Raw genomic sequence first — 18,386 nt, forward strand, 5'->3', positions numbered from 1 at the left:
CTCAAAAGCAGCTCCGCTGGCTGGGTTATGTTGTTCACAAGCTTGCCAACAGACTCCCAAAGCAATTGCTCTATTCTGAACTTGGTCGTGGCAAGACACTCTCAGGAGGATAGCGGAAAAGCTTTAGGGATGTCCTCAAAGCATCCTTGAAGAGGCCAAACATACCTGTCAACTCATGGGAGATGTGACTGACCAGAAGTGGTTTATTCAGGAAGGCACTTCGTCGGGAACATGCAGAGGTGAAGTCCAGGTGTTGGAGGGAGCACACAAACCTCCAAACAACTCATCTACCCAACCCTGCAAGCACCACCTACCCCATACGTGGAAGAGTCTGCAGATTGCTCACTGAATTTAGCAGACTTCTTAGAACCCACGGAACCAGAAGCAAGTCATTCTCCATCCGAAGAGGACTGCCTAAGGTATAAATGCAAGGTTTTTTTCTGAGCTTTTGAGAATTCCTGATTTTAATCCTTTCACCATTCCCAGCCTTGTCTTCAGCTATCTGGGCACTAAACACTGGAATTCTCTCCCTAAATCTCTGCCTCTCTCTCCTCCTTTAAGACACTCTTTAAAACCTACCTCATTAACCAAGCTTCTGAACCTGTCCTAATATCTCCTTTCGAGGCTTGGTGTCAAATTTTACCTGTTAATGCTCCTAGAAGTGCATTTGGACATTTTACTGTATCAAAGATGGTATATAAATGTGAGTTATAGTTGTTGGTTCTGTTCATTGACATGCAATCATCCTTAAGGAAGCTGGAGAAATGATGAAACTCTTGAAGAATCTGTAGCGTTTTAGCCTATTGTTTCTTTAATTTTCCATACTACCCAGTAAATGTTTAGTACAGGCTTCTGTGGGTAGTTTGTATTGGCAGCGTGATGATTTATTTCATCTCTAAGATTCTTGGATGCTCTTTTCTTTACCCCTAAAAGTACAGGTGTTCTTCATTTGGAACCTAGATGAGCCAACAATTATTTGTATTAATCCAGTGAAAAGCCAAAGGCAGCTATACACATTTACTCACTTACACACACAAACATTTCCCAGCAGGGGTCATTGGTAAGCCAGCTGATACCTGCTTTAACCCTTTTCAATATCGCCTTTTGTTTAATATTTCAGGAATGAACAAACATGCACTTCTCAACATCTTGGGACATTCCAAAGTGCACAGCCAGCTCCCAAATACAGCAATATGATGATGGGCAGCTAAGCTTTTTTTAAGTGATGCTTGTTGAGAGATATATATTGGCCAGGACTCCCTTGCTCTTCTTCAAAATACAAGATGTACTATTCCTGTAAAGTAATTCTTGGAGATTCTGTTACATATTATCTGAAGTATATAATTGTCAAGCTTTGTTGATTGCATAATAGAGGAAACTGCAAGTTACCCAGCATTGTAATATTTGCCCCTTCTGTAGTGAGACTGCTGACATATTGCAAAATTATGGGTTGCTTTGTGTTAAGGACTCAATCGTGTAGAGCAGCATAGTGGTTATGTTCCTGGACATTTAAATGAGATGTTAAACCAAGATCCCAATTTCTCTCTCAGAGGGACATAAAAGAGCTGGGAGTTATTTCTGGGATTCTGGCCGACAGTTATCCCTCAACCAGAAATACTGAAGAAAAGCTAATTATCTGGTCATCTTCACTTTGCTGTATGTGGGATCTCGCTGTGTGCAAATTGGTTGCCGCATTTCCTACATTAGAACAGTGACTATACTTCAAAAGTACTTTATTGGTTGTAAAGCGTTTGGAATGTCCTGAGGTTGTGAAAGGTGCTATACAAATGTGAGTCTTTCTCATAATCTAGCAGCCTGGGATAACAATCCAGGCCATGTGAGTTATTGAAAACAGGTGAAACTTAATACCCAGGATGTAAAGATGAAAACCTAACCCCAGATTGTAGGAACAGGATGTCAGTCATAACCTTGAGCCTGTTAGTAAGTAAAGGCAAACTATTGCAGGTGTTGGAAATCAGACAGGCATCAGAAAATGCTGGAAATACTCAGCATATCTGGCAGCATCTGTGAAGAGACAACAGTTAATGGGTTGAATTTTGCGAAATTAACATAAGTCCCACTGCTGGCGCCAAAAGTGGGGTTGGGGGCACCCCTGCTTCAGTGGATAGCAGGACAGGGCTTGCAGTTCAGCAGCACCACCGCTATCTGTGTCCATTGCTGAGGCTGCAGCTGCAGCATGACAATTCATCGATGGCCTGTGTCCTCAAAGAGTAGTCGTGGGTAGGCGAACCTGGAAGGCAGGCCCTGGCATTTGGGGCATGGTGGAGCAGAGGGCTGTTGGGAGGTCTCAGTGGACAATCAGCACCATTGCTATAGGAGCAGCCACTGCCACCAGGGGCCCCTCCATCGGCCATGGACTGGCCAAAATATACGCCCCCCTCACCACCCAGAGCCCTCTGGGAGGTTGCTAGGTTTCATCTGAGGATCCCCATGTGTTGGCAGGTAGATTTCCAGCATCTGCGATATTTTGTCTTTACTTTACTAATTAACTGGAGGAACAGGCTCAAGGGGCTGAATGACAACCTGTTCCTACAATCTGGGGTTAGATTTTCATCTTTACATCCTGGGTATTAAGTTTCACCTATTTTGAATAACTCACATGGCCTGGATTATTATCCCAGGCTGCTAGATTGCGAGAAAGACTTGCATTTATATAGAACCTTTCACAATCCCAGGAGGTTCCAAACGCTTCACAGCCAATAAAGTATCTTTGAAGTATAGTCACTGCTCTAATGTAGGAAACGCGACAACCAATTTGCGCACAGCAAGCTCCCCCGGACAGCAAAGCGATGATGCCCAGCTAATTCGTTTTTCTTCAGTATTTCTGGTTGAGGGATAACTGTCAGCCAGAATCCCAGAGATAACTCCCCTGCTCTTCATTGAAACCGTGCCGCATGATCTTTTACATCCACCTGACAGAGAAATTGGGATCTTGGTTTAACATCTGCTGCTGACAAAGTCCTGCAGAGGTGGGAACCCACATGTGGCTTAATTGGGCTCTGGGCCAGCTGTCTGCCATCTTTTCTGCCACTGGTAAATGGCATAAAGATGTCAGGCATGCCACCTAAAGCTTCCTCCTGCCATTTTGCCAGTCTTCCCGCCTCCTATCTCGTCTCCAACTGCTGAAATTCAGTGCAAAATTTCAGGTTTGTGAGCTATTGTCAGAACTGGCAAACATTATTATTCTTTTTCTTCTCATTTCTATATGTCTTAGTTCTGATGAAGGGTCATACGGACTCGAAACGTCAACTGTATCCCTCTCCGCAGAGGCTGTCAGACCTGCTGAGTTTTTCCAGGTATTTTTGTTTTTGTTTTAGATTTCCAGCATCCGCAGTATTTTGCTTTTATTACAGATAACCAGTTTGAATTCAGTCTTGAAAGTTACAAGCGACCACAGCATCCACAGCCTTTTGAGGAAGAGAATTCCAGATTTCTGCTATCCTTTGTGCAAAAAAAGTGCTTCCTGGTTTCACTCCTAAGTGGCCTAGTTCTAATTCTGAGACTGTGCCTCTTCTTCTGGATTTCTCCCCCAGAGGAGACAGTTTCCCTATCTCCAAAGGCACCTCCAAATTGTCTTTACTCTCTACAGCCTGCTCAATGCCTGATACCTTTTAAAAGTTTTGGTGCAGCCGCGCACGGTATCTTAAGGATGATGGCTTGTGAGCAGATTGCATGATAACTTCACAATTGCTGCGCAATCGAGCAGTTTGAAGGAAACATTGCCTGCCCCTACCCTATCAGATCCCTTATTCATTTTAAATACCTCTATTGGATCAGGAAGACTTTAACTTGAGTGTGCAGTTAACAATTAAACCTGCACAAAGTCTTCAAACTGCTTCTTTTTATGTATGAACTTGACAGAGTTAGTCACCTCCAGGCTCCAGTCACTGGGGCTAATAGGAACAGTGGTTTAATTTCATGCACAAAGACTGCCCCCTGTTGTTGGATTGTGTTTCATTCCATGGTGACGGACATTACGCCCACTCAATTTATTCCAGTTGTTTTCAAATTTGTGTAAAGTGGCACCGCTCAAAAATAAACACAAAGTCACACGCAAAACAAATCATAAATGGTGATAGAAATGAACACTTTTTTCTCTTTGATATATCATGATTTTGCTGCCTTTCTTTCTAACACAGGGTTTAGAACTCAGTAAGGGGCTTTTTTTAAAAATTCATTCATGGGATGTGGGTGTCACTGACTAGGCCAACACTTATTGCCCATCCCTAATTGCCAATGTTCAGAAGGCATTTTAAGAGTTAACCACATTGCTGTGGATTGGGAGTCACATGTTGGCCAGGTAAGGACAGCAGATTTGTTTCTCTAAAGGACATTAGTGAACCAGATGGGTTTTTACAACAATAATTTTATGATCATCATTAGACTTTTAATTCCAGATTTTTATTGGATTCAAATTTCATCAGCTGCTGTGGTGGGATTTGAACCCAGGTCACCAGAGCATTACCCTGGGTCTCTGGAATACTAGTCCTGTGACAATACCATTTTGCCACCACCTCTCCTTATGTGTCATATTTTTTACTGTGAGATGTGGTAATAGTTATGTTACTGGACTAATAATGAGAGTTCAAGTTTCTTATCAGGATAATGCAATTGATGTGGTTCACATGGACTTTAGCAAGGCTTTTGATAAAGTCCCTCATGGCAGACTGGTCAAGAAAGTAAGAGCTCATTGGATCCAAGGAAAAGTGGCACGTGGAATCCAAAGTTGGCTGAGAGGCAGGAAGCAGAGGGTGATGGTGGAGGGATGTTTCTGTGACTGAAAGTCTGTTTCCAGTGGGGTTCTGCAGGGCTCGGTGCTGGGTCCCTTGCTGCTTGTGGTGTACATAAATGATTTGGACTTAAATGTAGGGAGTAGGATCAAGAAGTTTGTGGATGACATTAAAATTGGTAGGGTGGTAAATAGTGAGGAGGATAAATGTAAATTGCAGGAGGATAACCGTAAATTGCAGGTGGTGGTGTCTATGCTGTTTTTTCACAAGAGCTATTTATTAGTCCCACTGGCCAGGTTTATCTCCACAACCCTGCAAATTAGTCATCTTCAAGTGCATATCCAATTGCCCTTTGAAAATTGCTACAGAATCATATTTAGTTGTATGCTTATTTACTTATTGCTGATTTCTTGCTCATCTCTTTATAATAAATCTCCATTCATTTTAAACTAAACAGGAAGGAAACACTGTTACGTGCTCCCCGTCTAATTTACCTTCCACTTCTGGTCTGGCAAAATACTTTTGTGGAACATTTTCTTTTTACAACCCAGAAGAATTCGGTTAAAGCTTTTTTTATTCTGTTATTCCTGGTTGTAGTCACATGGTAGACAGAAACTCAGAACAGAAATCAGCTGAATTTTCATATATGAGCATATGAATCCAGTTGGTCACCTGATTAGCTGCAGAAAAATAATTTGCTGAGAAAAGTTCATATTAAAAGATTGATCATAAAACTGTTCATCATAATTTTACAAGAAGAAATTAAAAAAGTTACCAATTTGCATTTATATAGCAACTTTAACATAGTTAAAAAATAAGTCCCAAGGCCCTTCACAGGAGCATAAATCAGACAAAACTTGATACTGACTATCATAAGGACATATTAGGAAAGATGACCAAAAGCTTGGTCAAAGAGGTAAGTTTTAAGAAGTGCCTTGAAGTGAAGAGAGAAGTGGAGAAGCAAAGGGACTGAAGGAGGGAATTGCAGAGCTTAGTGTCCAAGCAGCTGAAGCATGGCCACTGACCATGGCGTTGTGAAAATTGAGGATGCATAAAAGGCCAGAATCGGAGGAGCAGAGAGATCTCAGCAGATTGCAGGGCTGAAGGGGCTTCTTGTTCATTCTTCAAGGTGAAGGTGACCACGTTCATTATCAAGGGTGGTTTGGTAGGGTTCTATTGGGTATGTAGGTGACTGCTAAAGCCTATCTGCTGTAAGTAGAACAGGGCACCGCAGACGATTGAGTTTTGGATGAGCTGCTGCCTTGGGATTTCCTGACTTTGCGTTTTCTCTCTGCCTCTGATACGCGCTTTCGAAGGAGGCTGCACCGTTTTTTATTTGATTGCGCCAGGAGCAGCGATGTGGGCGAGTTTCTCCTGGGACTCAAAATTGATATCAAAACTCCTAAGTGAAGCCTTCAGAGTATCCTTATAGCACTTCCTTTGACCACCATGAGCATGCACCCAGACTCAATCTCTCGAAAGAAGATTTGCTTTGGTAAGTGAGTGTCAGGTATTCTGGCTACATAACCAGCCCAACTCAGTTGTGACAGTCTCAATATGGTATGGATGCTTGCCATGCCAGCTTGGGTGAACACCTCAGTGTCGGGTGTTTTGTCCTGCTATCTGATCTGCAGAAGCTTCCAAAGGCAGCTCAAGTGAAAGCAGTTGAGCTTCTTGGCATAATGCTGGTACAAGTCCAAGTTTCGCATGTGTGGAGCAAAGCAGGCGGGAGTAGGCAGACTTATTCCTCTCTGTTCCCAGGCTGATGTTTGAAATCTACCGAAGGTTACACACGATTTGGCAATTCTTGAATGTGTCTCATCATCAATGTAGACAGCTCGAGAGAGTGTGCTGCTGAGATAAGTGAACTTATCCACCAATGACAGGTTCTAGTTATGGACTGAAACCTTGAGTTTGAGATAGGGCTTTCCGGGAGTAGGCTAGTACATTCCTTCAGTTTTCTTTGTGCTGATCACAAGGCCGAAGTGGAACTCGGCAGCCCCCCCCCCGAGCGAATGAATAGTCCTTTTGTGGCAAAGCCTACATCAGCTTTGCACCATTCTTCTTTTCCATACGCATTCCAAAAGAATGTGCAACCTGCACTGATTTCCTTCTGCTGACCCTCCTCAGGTAGACAAGTCTCGCTGAGGGCAGCGATTGATTATTGTACCTAGCCAGCTGTCTACCGACATGAGTAGTTCTTCTTTCAGGTCTGTCATCTGTGGCATTGTCTTTGAGGGGTGCACACATTCCATGCACCAGTGGTGACTGGTGTCACCTTTACTTCCTTTTAAGAAATTGACTTAAAATTGTGTTGACGGGTTCCCTGCCAGCTGCAGCCTCGTGGCTAGGGAGGTAAAGCAGACAATGCTTAGGGCACCTTTTCTGGTCCCTTCCTCATACTGGAGAGGTGAGCTGCTCAGTCACTCAGGGGGCTGCCGAGTTCCACTTCTGCTTCCTTTCAGTGAAAAACGACCCTATGGCCTGAGCAGCATCTGTGCAAGTTCATGGCTACAACTCCCAGTGAATCTCTATCTCCTGCTACGTTGCTCGCCCATTGCCGCAGGGCTTGACCAGGATGTCTTCTTTGTCTTGTGGAGTTCGATGCATTCCACGACATGGTACTGACCTGCTTTCTAGACTATTGCACCTTAGACTGGTTTCATTTTCCCAGTCTGCCAGAATCAGTCTTTGCGTACCAGGGCGGACAAATAACTAAGTCAAAACAGAATTACCCTGGAAAAACTCAGCAGGTCTGGCAGCATCGGCGGAGAAGAAAAGTGTTGACGTTTCGAGTCCTCATGACCCTTCGACCGAACTGAGTGAATCCAAGAAAGGGGTGAAATATAAGCTGGTTTAAGGTGTGTGTGTGTGTGTGTGTGTGTGTGGGGGGGGGGGGGGGGGGGGCGGGGGAGGTGGTTGGGTGGGGGTAGAGAAGTGGAGGGGGTTGGTGTGGTTGTAAGGACAAACAAGCAGTGATAGAAGCAGATCATCAAAAAATGTCACAGACAACAGAACAAAAGAACACATAGGTGTTGAAGTTGGTGATATTATCTAAATGAAAGTGCTAATTAAGAATGGATGGTAGGGCACTCAAGGTATAGCTCTAGTGGGGGTGGGGGGAGCATAAAAGATTTAAAAATAATGGAAATAGGTGGGAAAAGAAAAATCTATATAATTTATTGGAAAAAAGAAAAGGAAGGGGGAAGAAACAGAAAGGGGGTGGGGATGGAGGAAGGAGTTCAAGACCTAAAGTTGTTGAATCAATATTCAGTCCAGAAGGCTGTAAAGAGCCTAATCGGAAGATGAGGTGCTGTTCCTCCAGTTTGCGTTGGGCTTCACTGGAACAATGCAGCAAGCCAAGGACAGACATGTGGGCAAGAGAGCAGGATGGAGTGTTAAAATGGCAAGCGACAGGAGGTTTGGGTCATTCTTGCGGACAGACCGCAGGTGTTCTGCAAAGCGGTCGCCCAGTTTACGTTTGGTCTCTCCAATGTAGAGGAGACCACATTGGGAGCCACGAATGCAGTAGACTAAGTTGGGGGAAATCCAAGTGAAATGTTGCTTCACTTGAAAGGAGCGTTTGGGCCCTTGGACGGTGAGGAGAGAGGAAGTGAAGGGGCAGGTGTTACAATAACTAAGTCACCGAGGGCAGAAGAGCCGGCGGCTATCCCCATCTGGTTCGGCCCGTCCTTGGGACGGTTGACTAGCTGTTGCATGTTAACAACGTGGAGCCACAGGGGAGACCTGGGTGAAAGTGTGGACCAATAATAGGATGAGCCACGTGTGAGAGGTGCTACCCCTCCTTTTACACCCTTGTACCTTGCCTAAATTCCTTTGGAAGAAAGAGATCGGCTCCCTTTGCCTCAGACACTCGCTGCGGTGGTGAGCTCCACATTCTCACCGCCCCGAGTAAAGAGGCATCTCCTCGTTCCCCGGTTGGACTGAACTGCGACCACCCTGGACCCGGGGACCTGCCTCAAGTGGGAGCAGCCTGCCCACATCCAACCTGTCCCCCCCCCCCAACCTCAATCCCTGCACCTCCCTGAGGGAAGTAAAACACCCCAAGAGCCTCAGCCTTTGGTGACATAACCCTGAGCTCTGGGTCCTGGTAAAGTTTGTTCTGCTCCTTCCCCAGAGCAGCTGCTGTAGTTTTGGGTAAATGACCAACTGGAGCCTCTTCACCCTCCAGACAAGGGGCGCGAGCAGCTGATAGTAACCCGGATGTGAGGAGTTAATTAACGTGCAGTTGAATTATTACCATTATCTGGAGGTTCGTTTTGTTCTGACCGTTGTTCTCACTCGGTCTGATCCGGGGTTTATTTTCCACGCGGTTATTTTCGGTCATTTTTCTATTTCTGGACCTGAATTTTTCACCTGCCAACCCTGAGGCCACCGGTTGCTGGGGTGACCGGGCCCTGGCCCGAGGCGCGCGCGCGCGCGCGCTCCCGGCTTCTCCCTGCGCGTTCCTGCCCGGCCCCGCCCCCTCCCCTGCCCCGCCGCACAGTCCCGCCCCTTCCCCCTCCCCTGCCCCGCCGCACAGCCCCGCCCCCTGCCCCGCCCCTCCGCCTGCCCCGCCGCACAGTCCCGCCCCCTCCCCTGCCCCGCCGCCGCCCCACAGCCCCGCCCCCTGCCCCGCCCCACCGCACAGCCCAGCCCCCGCGCCGCCACGCCCCCTACACAGCCCCGCCCCCTGCCCCGCCACAGCCGCACAGCCCCGCCCCCCCGTACACAGCCCCGCCCCCCCCCCCCCCCCCCCCTCCTCCTCCAGCCGGTAACCATGGCGGGCCTGGAGCTTCTCTATCACTCGGTGGCCCGGGATGTGGTCTCTCCCCAGGACGCCTTGATCTGCTTTATCCACTGGGAGCTGGTCAGGGCCGGATTCAAGTGCCTGGGGACCGGGGACCAGGTGAGCGCAAGGCCCGAGGCCCGGAGGAGGGGGACTGGGCCTCGGTCTGGGCCTCCGGGAGCTGAGAGGCGGAGGGAGCAGAAAGCGAAAGTGCATCAGCCGGAGTGAAGGATCAGCCCGGCCTTGTCCCCGACCCGGACCCCCCCCCACCCCACCCCCCTACCCTACCCTACTCTACCCTAACCTCCCCTACTAACCCCCCCTCCCCTACCTCTCTCCCTCCCCTTGCCCGCCCCCTCTCTCCATCCCCCCCACCCCCTCCCCATGACCTTTGACCCCCCTACAGGTGTGTAGGTCTCACCTGAGCCAGGCAGGTGGAGCAGCCCCAGTTCCACAATAATAAACACAGTTGGTTGGGAAGGACGTGAGATTCTCCCCACACTTCACTACAATCGCCCCTAAACACCCCTCCCCGGAGACAAATCTGATGACCTGCTTCACCCCATACCCCCCTCCCCTACCCCCCCACCCCCCACCCCATCCCCCCACCCATTACACCCCTTCCTCCCACCCACCCCACTTTTCCCCCTCCCCTACACCACTTTTCCCTAATCCCCTCCCCCCCTCCTCCTCCCCCTCTCCCCCTCCTCCTCCTCCTCCCCCTCCTCCCCCCTCTCCCCCTCCTCCTCCCCCTCCCCCTCCTCCTCCCCCTCCTCCACCCCCTCCCCCTCCTCCACTCCCCTATACCCGTAACCCCCACTCCCCTACACCCGTGACCCCTACACCCGTGACCCCCACTCCCCTACACCCGTGACCCCCACTCCCCTACACCCGTGACTCCCACTCCCCTACACCCGTGACCCCCACTCCCCTACACCCGTGACCCCCAGTCCCCTCCTCCCCTACCCCCGCAACCCCTCCTCCCCTAGCCCCTCCTCCCCTAGCCCCTCCTCCCCGACCCCCGCAACCCCTCCTCCCTGTAACCCCTCCTCCCCTACCCCCTCCTCCCCACTTCCCCTACCCCACCCCCCCCGGCCCCATAACACCACCCCCCCGGCCCCGTAACAACACCCCCCTCCCCTATCCCCGTAACACCCCCCCCCCTCCCCTACCCCCATAACACCCCCCATCCCCTACCCCCGTAACACCCCCCCCCCTCCCCTACCCCCGTAACACCCCCCCTCTCCCCTACCCCTGTAACACCCCCCTCTCCCCTACCCCTGTAACACCACCCCTCTCCCCTACCCCTGTAACACCCACCCTCCCCTACCCCCCGTAACCCCCCCACCCTCCCCTACCCCCCGTAACCCCCCCCACCCTCCCCTACCCCCCGTAACCCCCCCCACCCTCCCCTACCCCCCGTAACCCCCCCCACCCTCCCCTACCCCCCCGTAACCCCCCCCCCCCACCCCTGTAACCCCCTTCCCCGCCTCCCATGACCTTTGACCCCCCCCTACAGGTGTGTAGGTCTCACCTGAGCCAGGCAGGTGGAGCAGCCCCAGTTCCACAATAATAAACGCAGTTGGTTGGGAAGGCCGTGAGATTCTCCCCACACTTCACTACAATCGTCCCTAAACACCCCCCGGAGACAAATGTGATGACCTGCTTCGGCCGGTAACCTGGCCACTGTCCCCCTCCTCACTTAAATCATCTTCAAGCCAAGCTATCCAGTTTCTGTTTATAGAACACCTTTAATATGATGGGGGGTGGAATCCCCAGCCATGATAAAATACCACCTTGCTGTTTGTGGGAGATTTCTGTGTGCAGATTGGCAGCTGTATTTCTTACATCATAAAAGTACTCTATTGGCTAAAGTGCTTTGGGTTGTTGTGTAAGGTGCTATATAAATGCAAGTCTTTCAAATGAATTGTCCTGGAGTCTCTAGGAATTAAAGATGAATCTCCAGGACAGCTGCTGCCAGTGATACTTGAAATCATAGGGAGCACTTAAAAACAAATTGTTCAATTGCAAAAGTTAATAGTCATAAAAATATTCTAAAGCACAGCCAATGATGTACTTTTAAAATGTAGTTGTAATGAAGGTAGCAGGGTAGCAAATTTGCGCACAGCTAGATCCCACAAACAGTAATAAGTGGCCAAAAATCTGTTTTAATGACAATTGAGGGATAAGTACTGGTCAGGACATCAGGAAGAATGATCCTGTTCTTTGAATTAATACGATGGAATCTTTTATGCCTACCTGAGAGGGTAGACAGAACCTTGGTTTAATGCCTCACCCAGAAGGTGGCACCTCTGATCATGCAGGACTTCCTCATTGGGAAGTGGTTGGATTATGTGCTCAATTCTCAGGATTAGAGCTTGTACTCTCAACCTGTTGACTCAGATGAGAATGCTACCAACTGAGTTGCAGCTGGCAAATAGGTAGATCCTGCTTACCTCAGTTCAGAAAGTTTAGCAACGCCAAAGCTTGGACTACTGAAATGTGTGCAGAGAATTTAATTGGCTACGACCATACAGCCGAGAGGCACATAGCACTGGTAATCAATTTCTCCACAAGAGATCTTAAATATAAGGTGGTCACTAACAGATTAAGTAAATAATTTAGGAGGAATTTCTCTACACAGACCGGTTAGGATGCGGAACTCTCCCAAGTGGAATGGTTGGAGCAGAGAACGTTGATGTATTTAAGGGAAGTTTAACACATCCATGGGGGCAAAGGGATCAGAGGGATATCAGGGCTGGGTGGGAAGAGCTACTTCGAGTGGGAGGAGGCGCATGGAGGATCAACATCGGCGTGGATCTGGTTCTGTGCTGTTGAGTTTTTGTAATTTTCTAAGAAACTGCTTCACACCAACTCCAAACTCAGAATGTTACAGCACTGAAATAGGCCCAACCGCTGTATGCTGGTGTTTATGCTCCACACAACCCTCCTTCCACCCTACTTCATTCTGCCCTAACAACATTACCTTCTATTCCTATCTCCCTTATGGTACTCATCCAGCTTAATTCCCTTTTCAATGCACCAGTGTAAATGTAGCATTAAAGGCAATATTTAAAATAATTCAGAAGTTAAATTTTTATCCTTAATGGATATTTTATATTGAGATTTTGTTGGTCTAACAGATTTTGTGTATGCGTCTGCTTTGCAGGCCTCGACTGATGAGAAGAAGAAAGAGCTATTACCCACGGGCTGGAATGTCAATCAGGAGCTGTACACTTTGCGTTATAGCTCGGCTAATAATCAGAAAGTACTTCTGTTAAAGGCAATCACTGTTGATTCCAGCCTGATCGTTAACGTTATGGTAAGTGTATAATTAATCTGGTATTTGAATGAAATTTTATTGTATTCCACAACGTGTAGAGGCAGATTTGAAACCCATTAGACTCCACTGGCATGGAGCTTATTGCGAGCCCTGTTTTGATGGCCCAGTGGAACGCTCTTTGGGCGCTCCATTGGTAACAGTACAGTGACAGGAAGAGAAGCCATTGCAGGCTGGCTTATCTTGTGGGATCAAATGAGTGCAGTCCTACTGGGCTGAACCGATAGCTATGAGGATTTTGTGGAGGAGGCTGCTGTGGCTTGCTATGTCAAAGACTGCAGAGAAGCCAAGGCATTCAAGGAGGGATAGTGCACCACAGTCATGGAGAGGCAGTGCTTTTCTTCATTAGTGGTGCTTTAAAAATGCAAATTATTTTTGGTGCTGGGACCGCTAATGTGCCTAGTATACATTACCAACTTGGGTTGAGAATCACACTGCGAACTATTCAGATCCATAGACGATAACAAATTAATGGTAGGGGTGAATAGGCAAAGCAGCTGGGCTAACCAGTGGTCATTAAAATTGGCCTAAAAAAGTGCCTTATATACATATTCTGTGAGTGATGTTGAAATAGACAACAATGAATTGAAAGTGATTCAGGACTATTAATTAAAAAAAAGCAACTTGCATTAATATGCCATCTTTTCTGTCCTAACGCACTTTCCAGTCAGTGAAGTATTTTTGGAAAGTACTCTCTTGTATTGTAGAAAATATAATTGTAAACTTGCGATGGTTCAGTCATCCCAGGGCAGCAATCAACAAATTAAATGGAATTTTGTGGTACACAGGCAAAGCGACAGAACGCAAGTTGGGGGAAGTCATACCAGAACTGTATAATTAGGCCATACCTTGTGTACTGAGTGCGGTTCAGTCTTGGAGACATTTAAGTCCTGTAAATTGTGCATAGAATAGCATGAGCCTAAAAGCTAAATGTTAAAAATATCACTCTTGTTTTCAATTCCCTCCATTAGCCTCCTCCCCTCCCTCCCTATCTCTGAAATCCCACCCAGTCGTAAAGCCCTTTGAGATCTCTGTGCTCTTCCAATTCTGGCCCCCTTGCACATTCCTGATTTTAATCACACCACCATCGGCAACCAAACCTTCAGCTGCTAAGCTCTGAAATTCCCTTCCTAAGCTTCTTCACTTCTCTCTATCTCCTCCTTTAAGAAGCTCCTTAAAACCCACCTCCTTAAGCAAGTTTTTGGTCACTTGCCCTGATATTTCCTTTTGTGGTTTGATGTCATTAATAACGCTCCAAGGATTTACAATGATAAAGGTGCTATATAAATGCAAGTTTTGGTGGTGTAGTCTCAAAGGACAAGAGTTGTGAGGAAAGACTAAATCGACTTGAGTTTTTGATCCATGAGTGAAGGAGACAAGGTGGGACCAAGTAGAGGCAATTAAGACTGTACAGGTAAAGAAGGGAGAAACCCAAACACTCCTGAAATAGGACAATAGCTCAGGAGATCTCAGCAAAGGGAAAATTTGGGGCTGGTGCCCTGAATACTTGATAGAAAGATCAGCTAGGGGAAGAAAAGCAGTTTGATTGGGAGGCTGAATGAATGAAATGAGATTGACTGAATAGCCTTTCTCAACCCTGTCTATCTTTTTTATCTTGTATCTAATCATTCTGTTGCTTTTGTTTCTTTTCAGAATTGCCAGTCTGAACAGGTTGTAGATTTGACAGTGAATTTAGATGACTATATCAGCTCAGATCACCTACAGCAATATGACAGGTAAATACGCAAGAAGGGTTGGTTTCTGACAGAAATGCACAGTGCATCCAGTTTGACAATTAGGATAATGGCGGGATGCAATTGTGACGAGTATTGGGGTCTTTATTTATACAATGGTGGTCAGTTTTCCTTTTAACATTCCACTATTCCCCTAAATGCCAAATACCACCCTTGACTTCCTGCTCAAAGCACTGTTCTGATTCCCACATTTTTATAGTGTTGAAATTAAGACTCATTGCTTTGTTTCTACTTCATTCTTTTGTAGGACCTCAAATGAGCTCCTTCAGTATTCCCCTCCTCTTCCAGTTTATAGGCTTTTAAAATCTAAACTGGTCCATCAAGCCTGCTCCATCCATCCTTTATTTATTCACAGGATTTGGGGCATATTTATAGTCCATTACTAGTACCTGTGGAGATGGCGGTGATGAGCCGCCTTCTGGAATACAATTGAGTGGCTTGTTAGGGCTTTTTAGAGGGCAGGCTGTGGGTCTGGATTTACATGTGTGCCATACGGGGTAAGGATGTAGGGGGTAAGGATGGCAGATTTTCCTCCTGAAAGAACATTAGTGAACCTGATGGGTTTTTACAACAATCATATAGATTCATGGTCGTTATCACAAAGTCAATTTTTTTATTCCAGATTTATTTAACAAATTGAATTTAAATTCCCCAGCTGCTATGGTGGGATCACACCAACATATAAATTAGGAGCAGGAATAAGCCGGTCAGTCCTTCGAGCCTGCTCTGCCATTCAGTAAGATCATGGCTGATCTGATTGTAACCTCAATTCCACATTCGCACCTACCCTGATAACCTTTCACCCCCTTGCATATCAAGAATCTATCTCCCTCTGCCTTAAAAATATTCAAAGACTCTGCTTTCACTGTCTTTTGAGGAAGTGAGTTCCAAAGACTCACAACCCTCTGAGAGTAAGAAATTCTCCTCATGTCTGTCCTAAATGGGCGGCCTCTTATTTTTAAACAGTGGTCCCTAGTACCAGGTTCTCCCACAAGAGGAAGCATCCACTCCACATTGACCCTGTCAAGACCCCTCAGGATATTATCTCTTTCAATCAAGTCGCCTCTTACTTTTCTAAACTCCAGTGGATACAAGCCTAACCTGTCCAACCTCTCCTCATAAGACCACCCGCCCAATCCAGGTATTATCCTGATAAACCTTCTCTGACCTGCTTCTAACACATTCACATCCTTCCTTAAATAAGAAGACCAATACTTTTTTTCTTTTTCATTTGTGGGATGTGGGCATCACTAGTTAGGTCAGCATTTATTGTTCATCCCTAATTGCCCTTCAGAAGGTGGCGGTGAGCCGTCTTCCTTAACAGCTGCAGCCCATGTGGTGTGGGTACACCCACTGTGCTGTTACAAAGGGAGTTTCAGAATTTTGATCCAGCGACAGTGAAGGAACGGCAGGATGGTTAAGGATGGTGAGTGTTTTCACAGAATGACAGAGTCACAGTACAGAAGAGGCCCTTCGGCCTATCTAGTCTGCACCGACACATGAGAAACACCTGACCTACCTACCTAATCCCATTTACCAGCACTTGGTCCATAGCCTTGAATGTTATGACGTGCCAAGTGCTCATCCAGATACTTTTTAAAGGATGTGAGGCAACCCGCCTTCACCCTCCCAGGCAGTGCATTCCAGACCGTCACCACCCTCTGGGTAAAAAAGTTTTTCCTCACATCCCCCCTAAACCTCCTGCCCCTCACCTTGAACTTATGCCCCCTTGTGACTGACCCTTCAACTAAGGGGAACAGCTGCTCCCTATCCACCCTGTCTATGTCCCTCATAATCTTGTACACCTTGATCAGGTCGCTCCTCAGTCTTCTCTGCTTCAATGAAAACAACCCAAGTCTATCCAACCTCTCTTCATAACTTAAATGTTTTATCCCAGGCAACATCCTGGTGAATCTCCTGTGCACCCCCTCCAGTGCAAGCACATCCTTCCGATAATGTGGCAACCAGAACTGCCCACAGTACTCCAGCTGTGGCCTCACCAAGGTTCTATACAACTCCAACATGACATCCTTACTTTTGTAATCTATGCCTCGATTGATAAAGGCAAGTGTCCCATATGCCTTTTTCACTACCCCACTAACATGCCCCTCCGCCTTCAGAGATCTATGGACACACACGCCAAGGTCCCTTTGTTCCTCAGAACTTCCTAGTGTCATGCCGTTCATTGAATACTTCCTTGTCAAATTACTCCTTCCAAAGTGTATCACCTCACACTTTACAGGGTTAAATTCCTTCTGCCCATTTGATCATCCTATCTATATTTTTGTGTAACCCAAGACACTCAACCTCACTGTTAACCACCCAGCCAATCTTTATGTCGTCTACAAACTTACTAATCCTACCCCCCACATAGTCATCGATGTCATTTATATAAATGGCAAATAATAGGGGACCGAGCACAGATCCCTGTGGTACGCCACTGGACACTGGCTTCCAGTCACTAAAGCATCCTCCTGTCATCACCCTCCGTCTCCTACAACTAAGCCAATTTTAAATCCACCTTATCAAATTACCCTGTATCCCATGTGCCTTTGCCTTCTTTATAAGTCTCCCACGTGGGACCTTGTCAAAGGCTTTGCTGAAATACTCTCCTTCAGAAATTTCTCCAATAGTTTCCCTACCACTGACGTGAGACTCACTGGCCTATAGTTCCCTGACTTATCTCTACAACCCTTCTTAAATAGCGGAACCACATTAGCTGTTCTCCAGTCCTCTGGCACCTTCCCCGAGGCCAGAGAGGAATTAAAAATAGCTTTGGAGGAGAACCTCCAGGTAGTGGTGTTTGCATGTGTCTGCTGCCCTTGTCCTACTAGATGGTAGCAGTGGTGGATTTAGAAGGTGCTGTCTAAGGAGTCTTGGTGAATTCCTGCAGTGCACACTGCTGCTACTGTGCGTTGGTGGTGGAGGGAGTGGATGTGGTGTCAATCAAGTGGGCTGCTTTGTCCTGAATGGTGTCGAGCTTCTTGAGCATTGTTGGAGCAACACTCATTCAGGCAAGTGGGGAGTATTCCATCACACTCCTGACTTGTGCCTTGAAGATGATGGACAGGCTTTGGGGAGCCAAAAGGCGAGTTACTCGCCAGAGATTCCTAGCCTCTGACCTGCTCTTGTAGCCACAGTATTTATATGGCTAGTTCAGTTCAGTTTCTGGTCAATGGTAACCCCAGGAAGTTGATAGTTGGGGATTCAGTGATGGTAATACCATTGAATGTCAAGGGGCGATGGTTAGATTCTCTCTTGTTGGAGATGGTCATTGCCTGGTACTTGTGTGGTGTGAATGTTACTTGCCACTTGTCAGCCCAAGCTTGGATATTATCCAGGTCTTGCTGCATTTGGACATGGACTGCTTCAATATCTCAGGAGTCGCGAATAATTCTGAACATTGTGCAAACATTAACGAACATCTCAATTTTGACCTTATGATGGAAGGAAGGTCATTGATGAAGCAGCTGAAGATGGTTGAGCTGAGGACACTACCCTGAGGAACTCCTGCAGTGATGTCCTGGAGCTGAGATGATTGACCCCCAACAACCACAACCATCTTCCTTTGTGCTAGGAATGATTCTAACCAGTGGAGATTTTCCCCCGATTCCCATTGACTCCAGTTTTGCTAGGGCTCCTTGATGCCACACTCGGTCAAATGCTCTATGTTGTCAAGGGCAGTCACTCTCACCTCACCTCGGGAGCTCAGCTCTTTTGTCCATGTTTCAACCAAGGCTATAATAAGGTCA

At 47.1% G+C, this 18,386-nt stretch overlaps 1 protein-coding gene and 1 long non-coding RNA gene across 2 annotated transcripts in view; one reads left to right on the forward strand and one right to left on the reverse strand.

Annotated features, from left to right (window-relative positions):
- Positions 1-788: 788 nt before the first annotated feature.
- Positions 789-9,215, reverse strand: LOC121286812. The gene is made up of 2 exons (XR_005945070.1): positions 9,013-9,215; positions 789-956 (listed from the first exon to the last, which is right to left on the reverse strand). It is a non-coding gene; the product is annotated as an uncharacterized LOC121286812 (long non-coding RNA).
- A 294-nt stretch (positions 9,216-9,509) lies between these two features.
- Positions 9,510-18,386, forward strand: part of psmf1 (proteasome inhibitor subunit 1) — a 187,014-nt gene continuing 178,137 nt past the window's right edge. Inside the window, exons 1-3 of the mRNA XM_041203798.1 lie at positions 9,510-9,660; positions 12,710-12,862; positions 14,534-14,616. Of these exons, the coding sequence (XP_041059732.1) occupies positions 9,532-9,660; positions 12,710-12,862; positions 14,534-14,616 (365 nt within the window). The 5' untranslated portion in view covers positions 9,510-9,531. The remainder of the gene's footprint in view (positions 9,661-12,709; positions 12,863-14,533; positions 14,617-18,386) is intronic.

Source organism: Carcharodon carcharias, chromosome 14, assembly GCF_017639515.1.
Source record: "Carcharodon carcharias isolate sCarCar2 chromosome 14, sCarCar2.pri, whole genome shotgun sequence".
In the NCBI taxonomy this organism is placed as follows: domain Eukaryota; kingdom Metazoa; phylum Chordata; class Chondrichthyes; order Lamniformes; family Lamnidae; genus Carcharodon; species Carcharodon carcharias.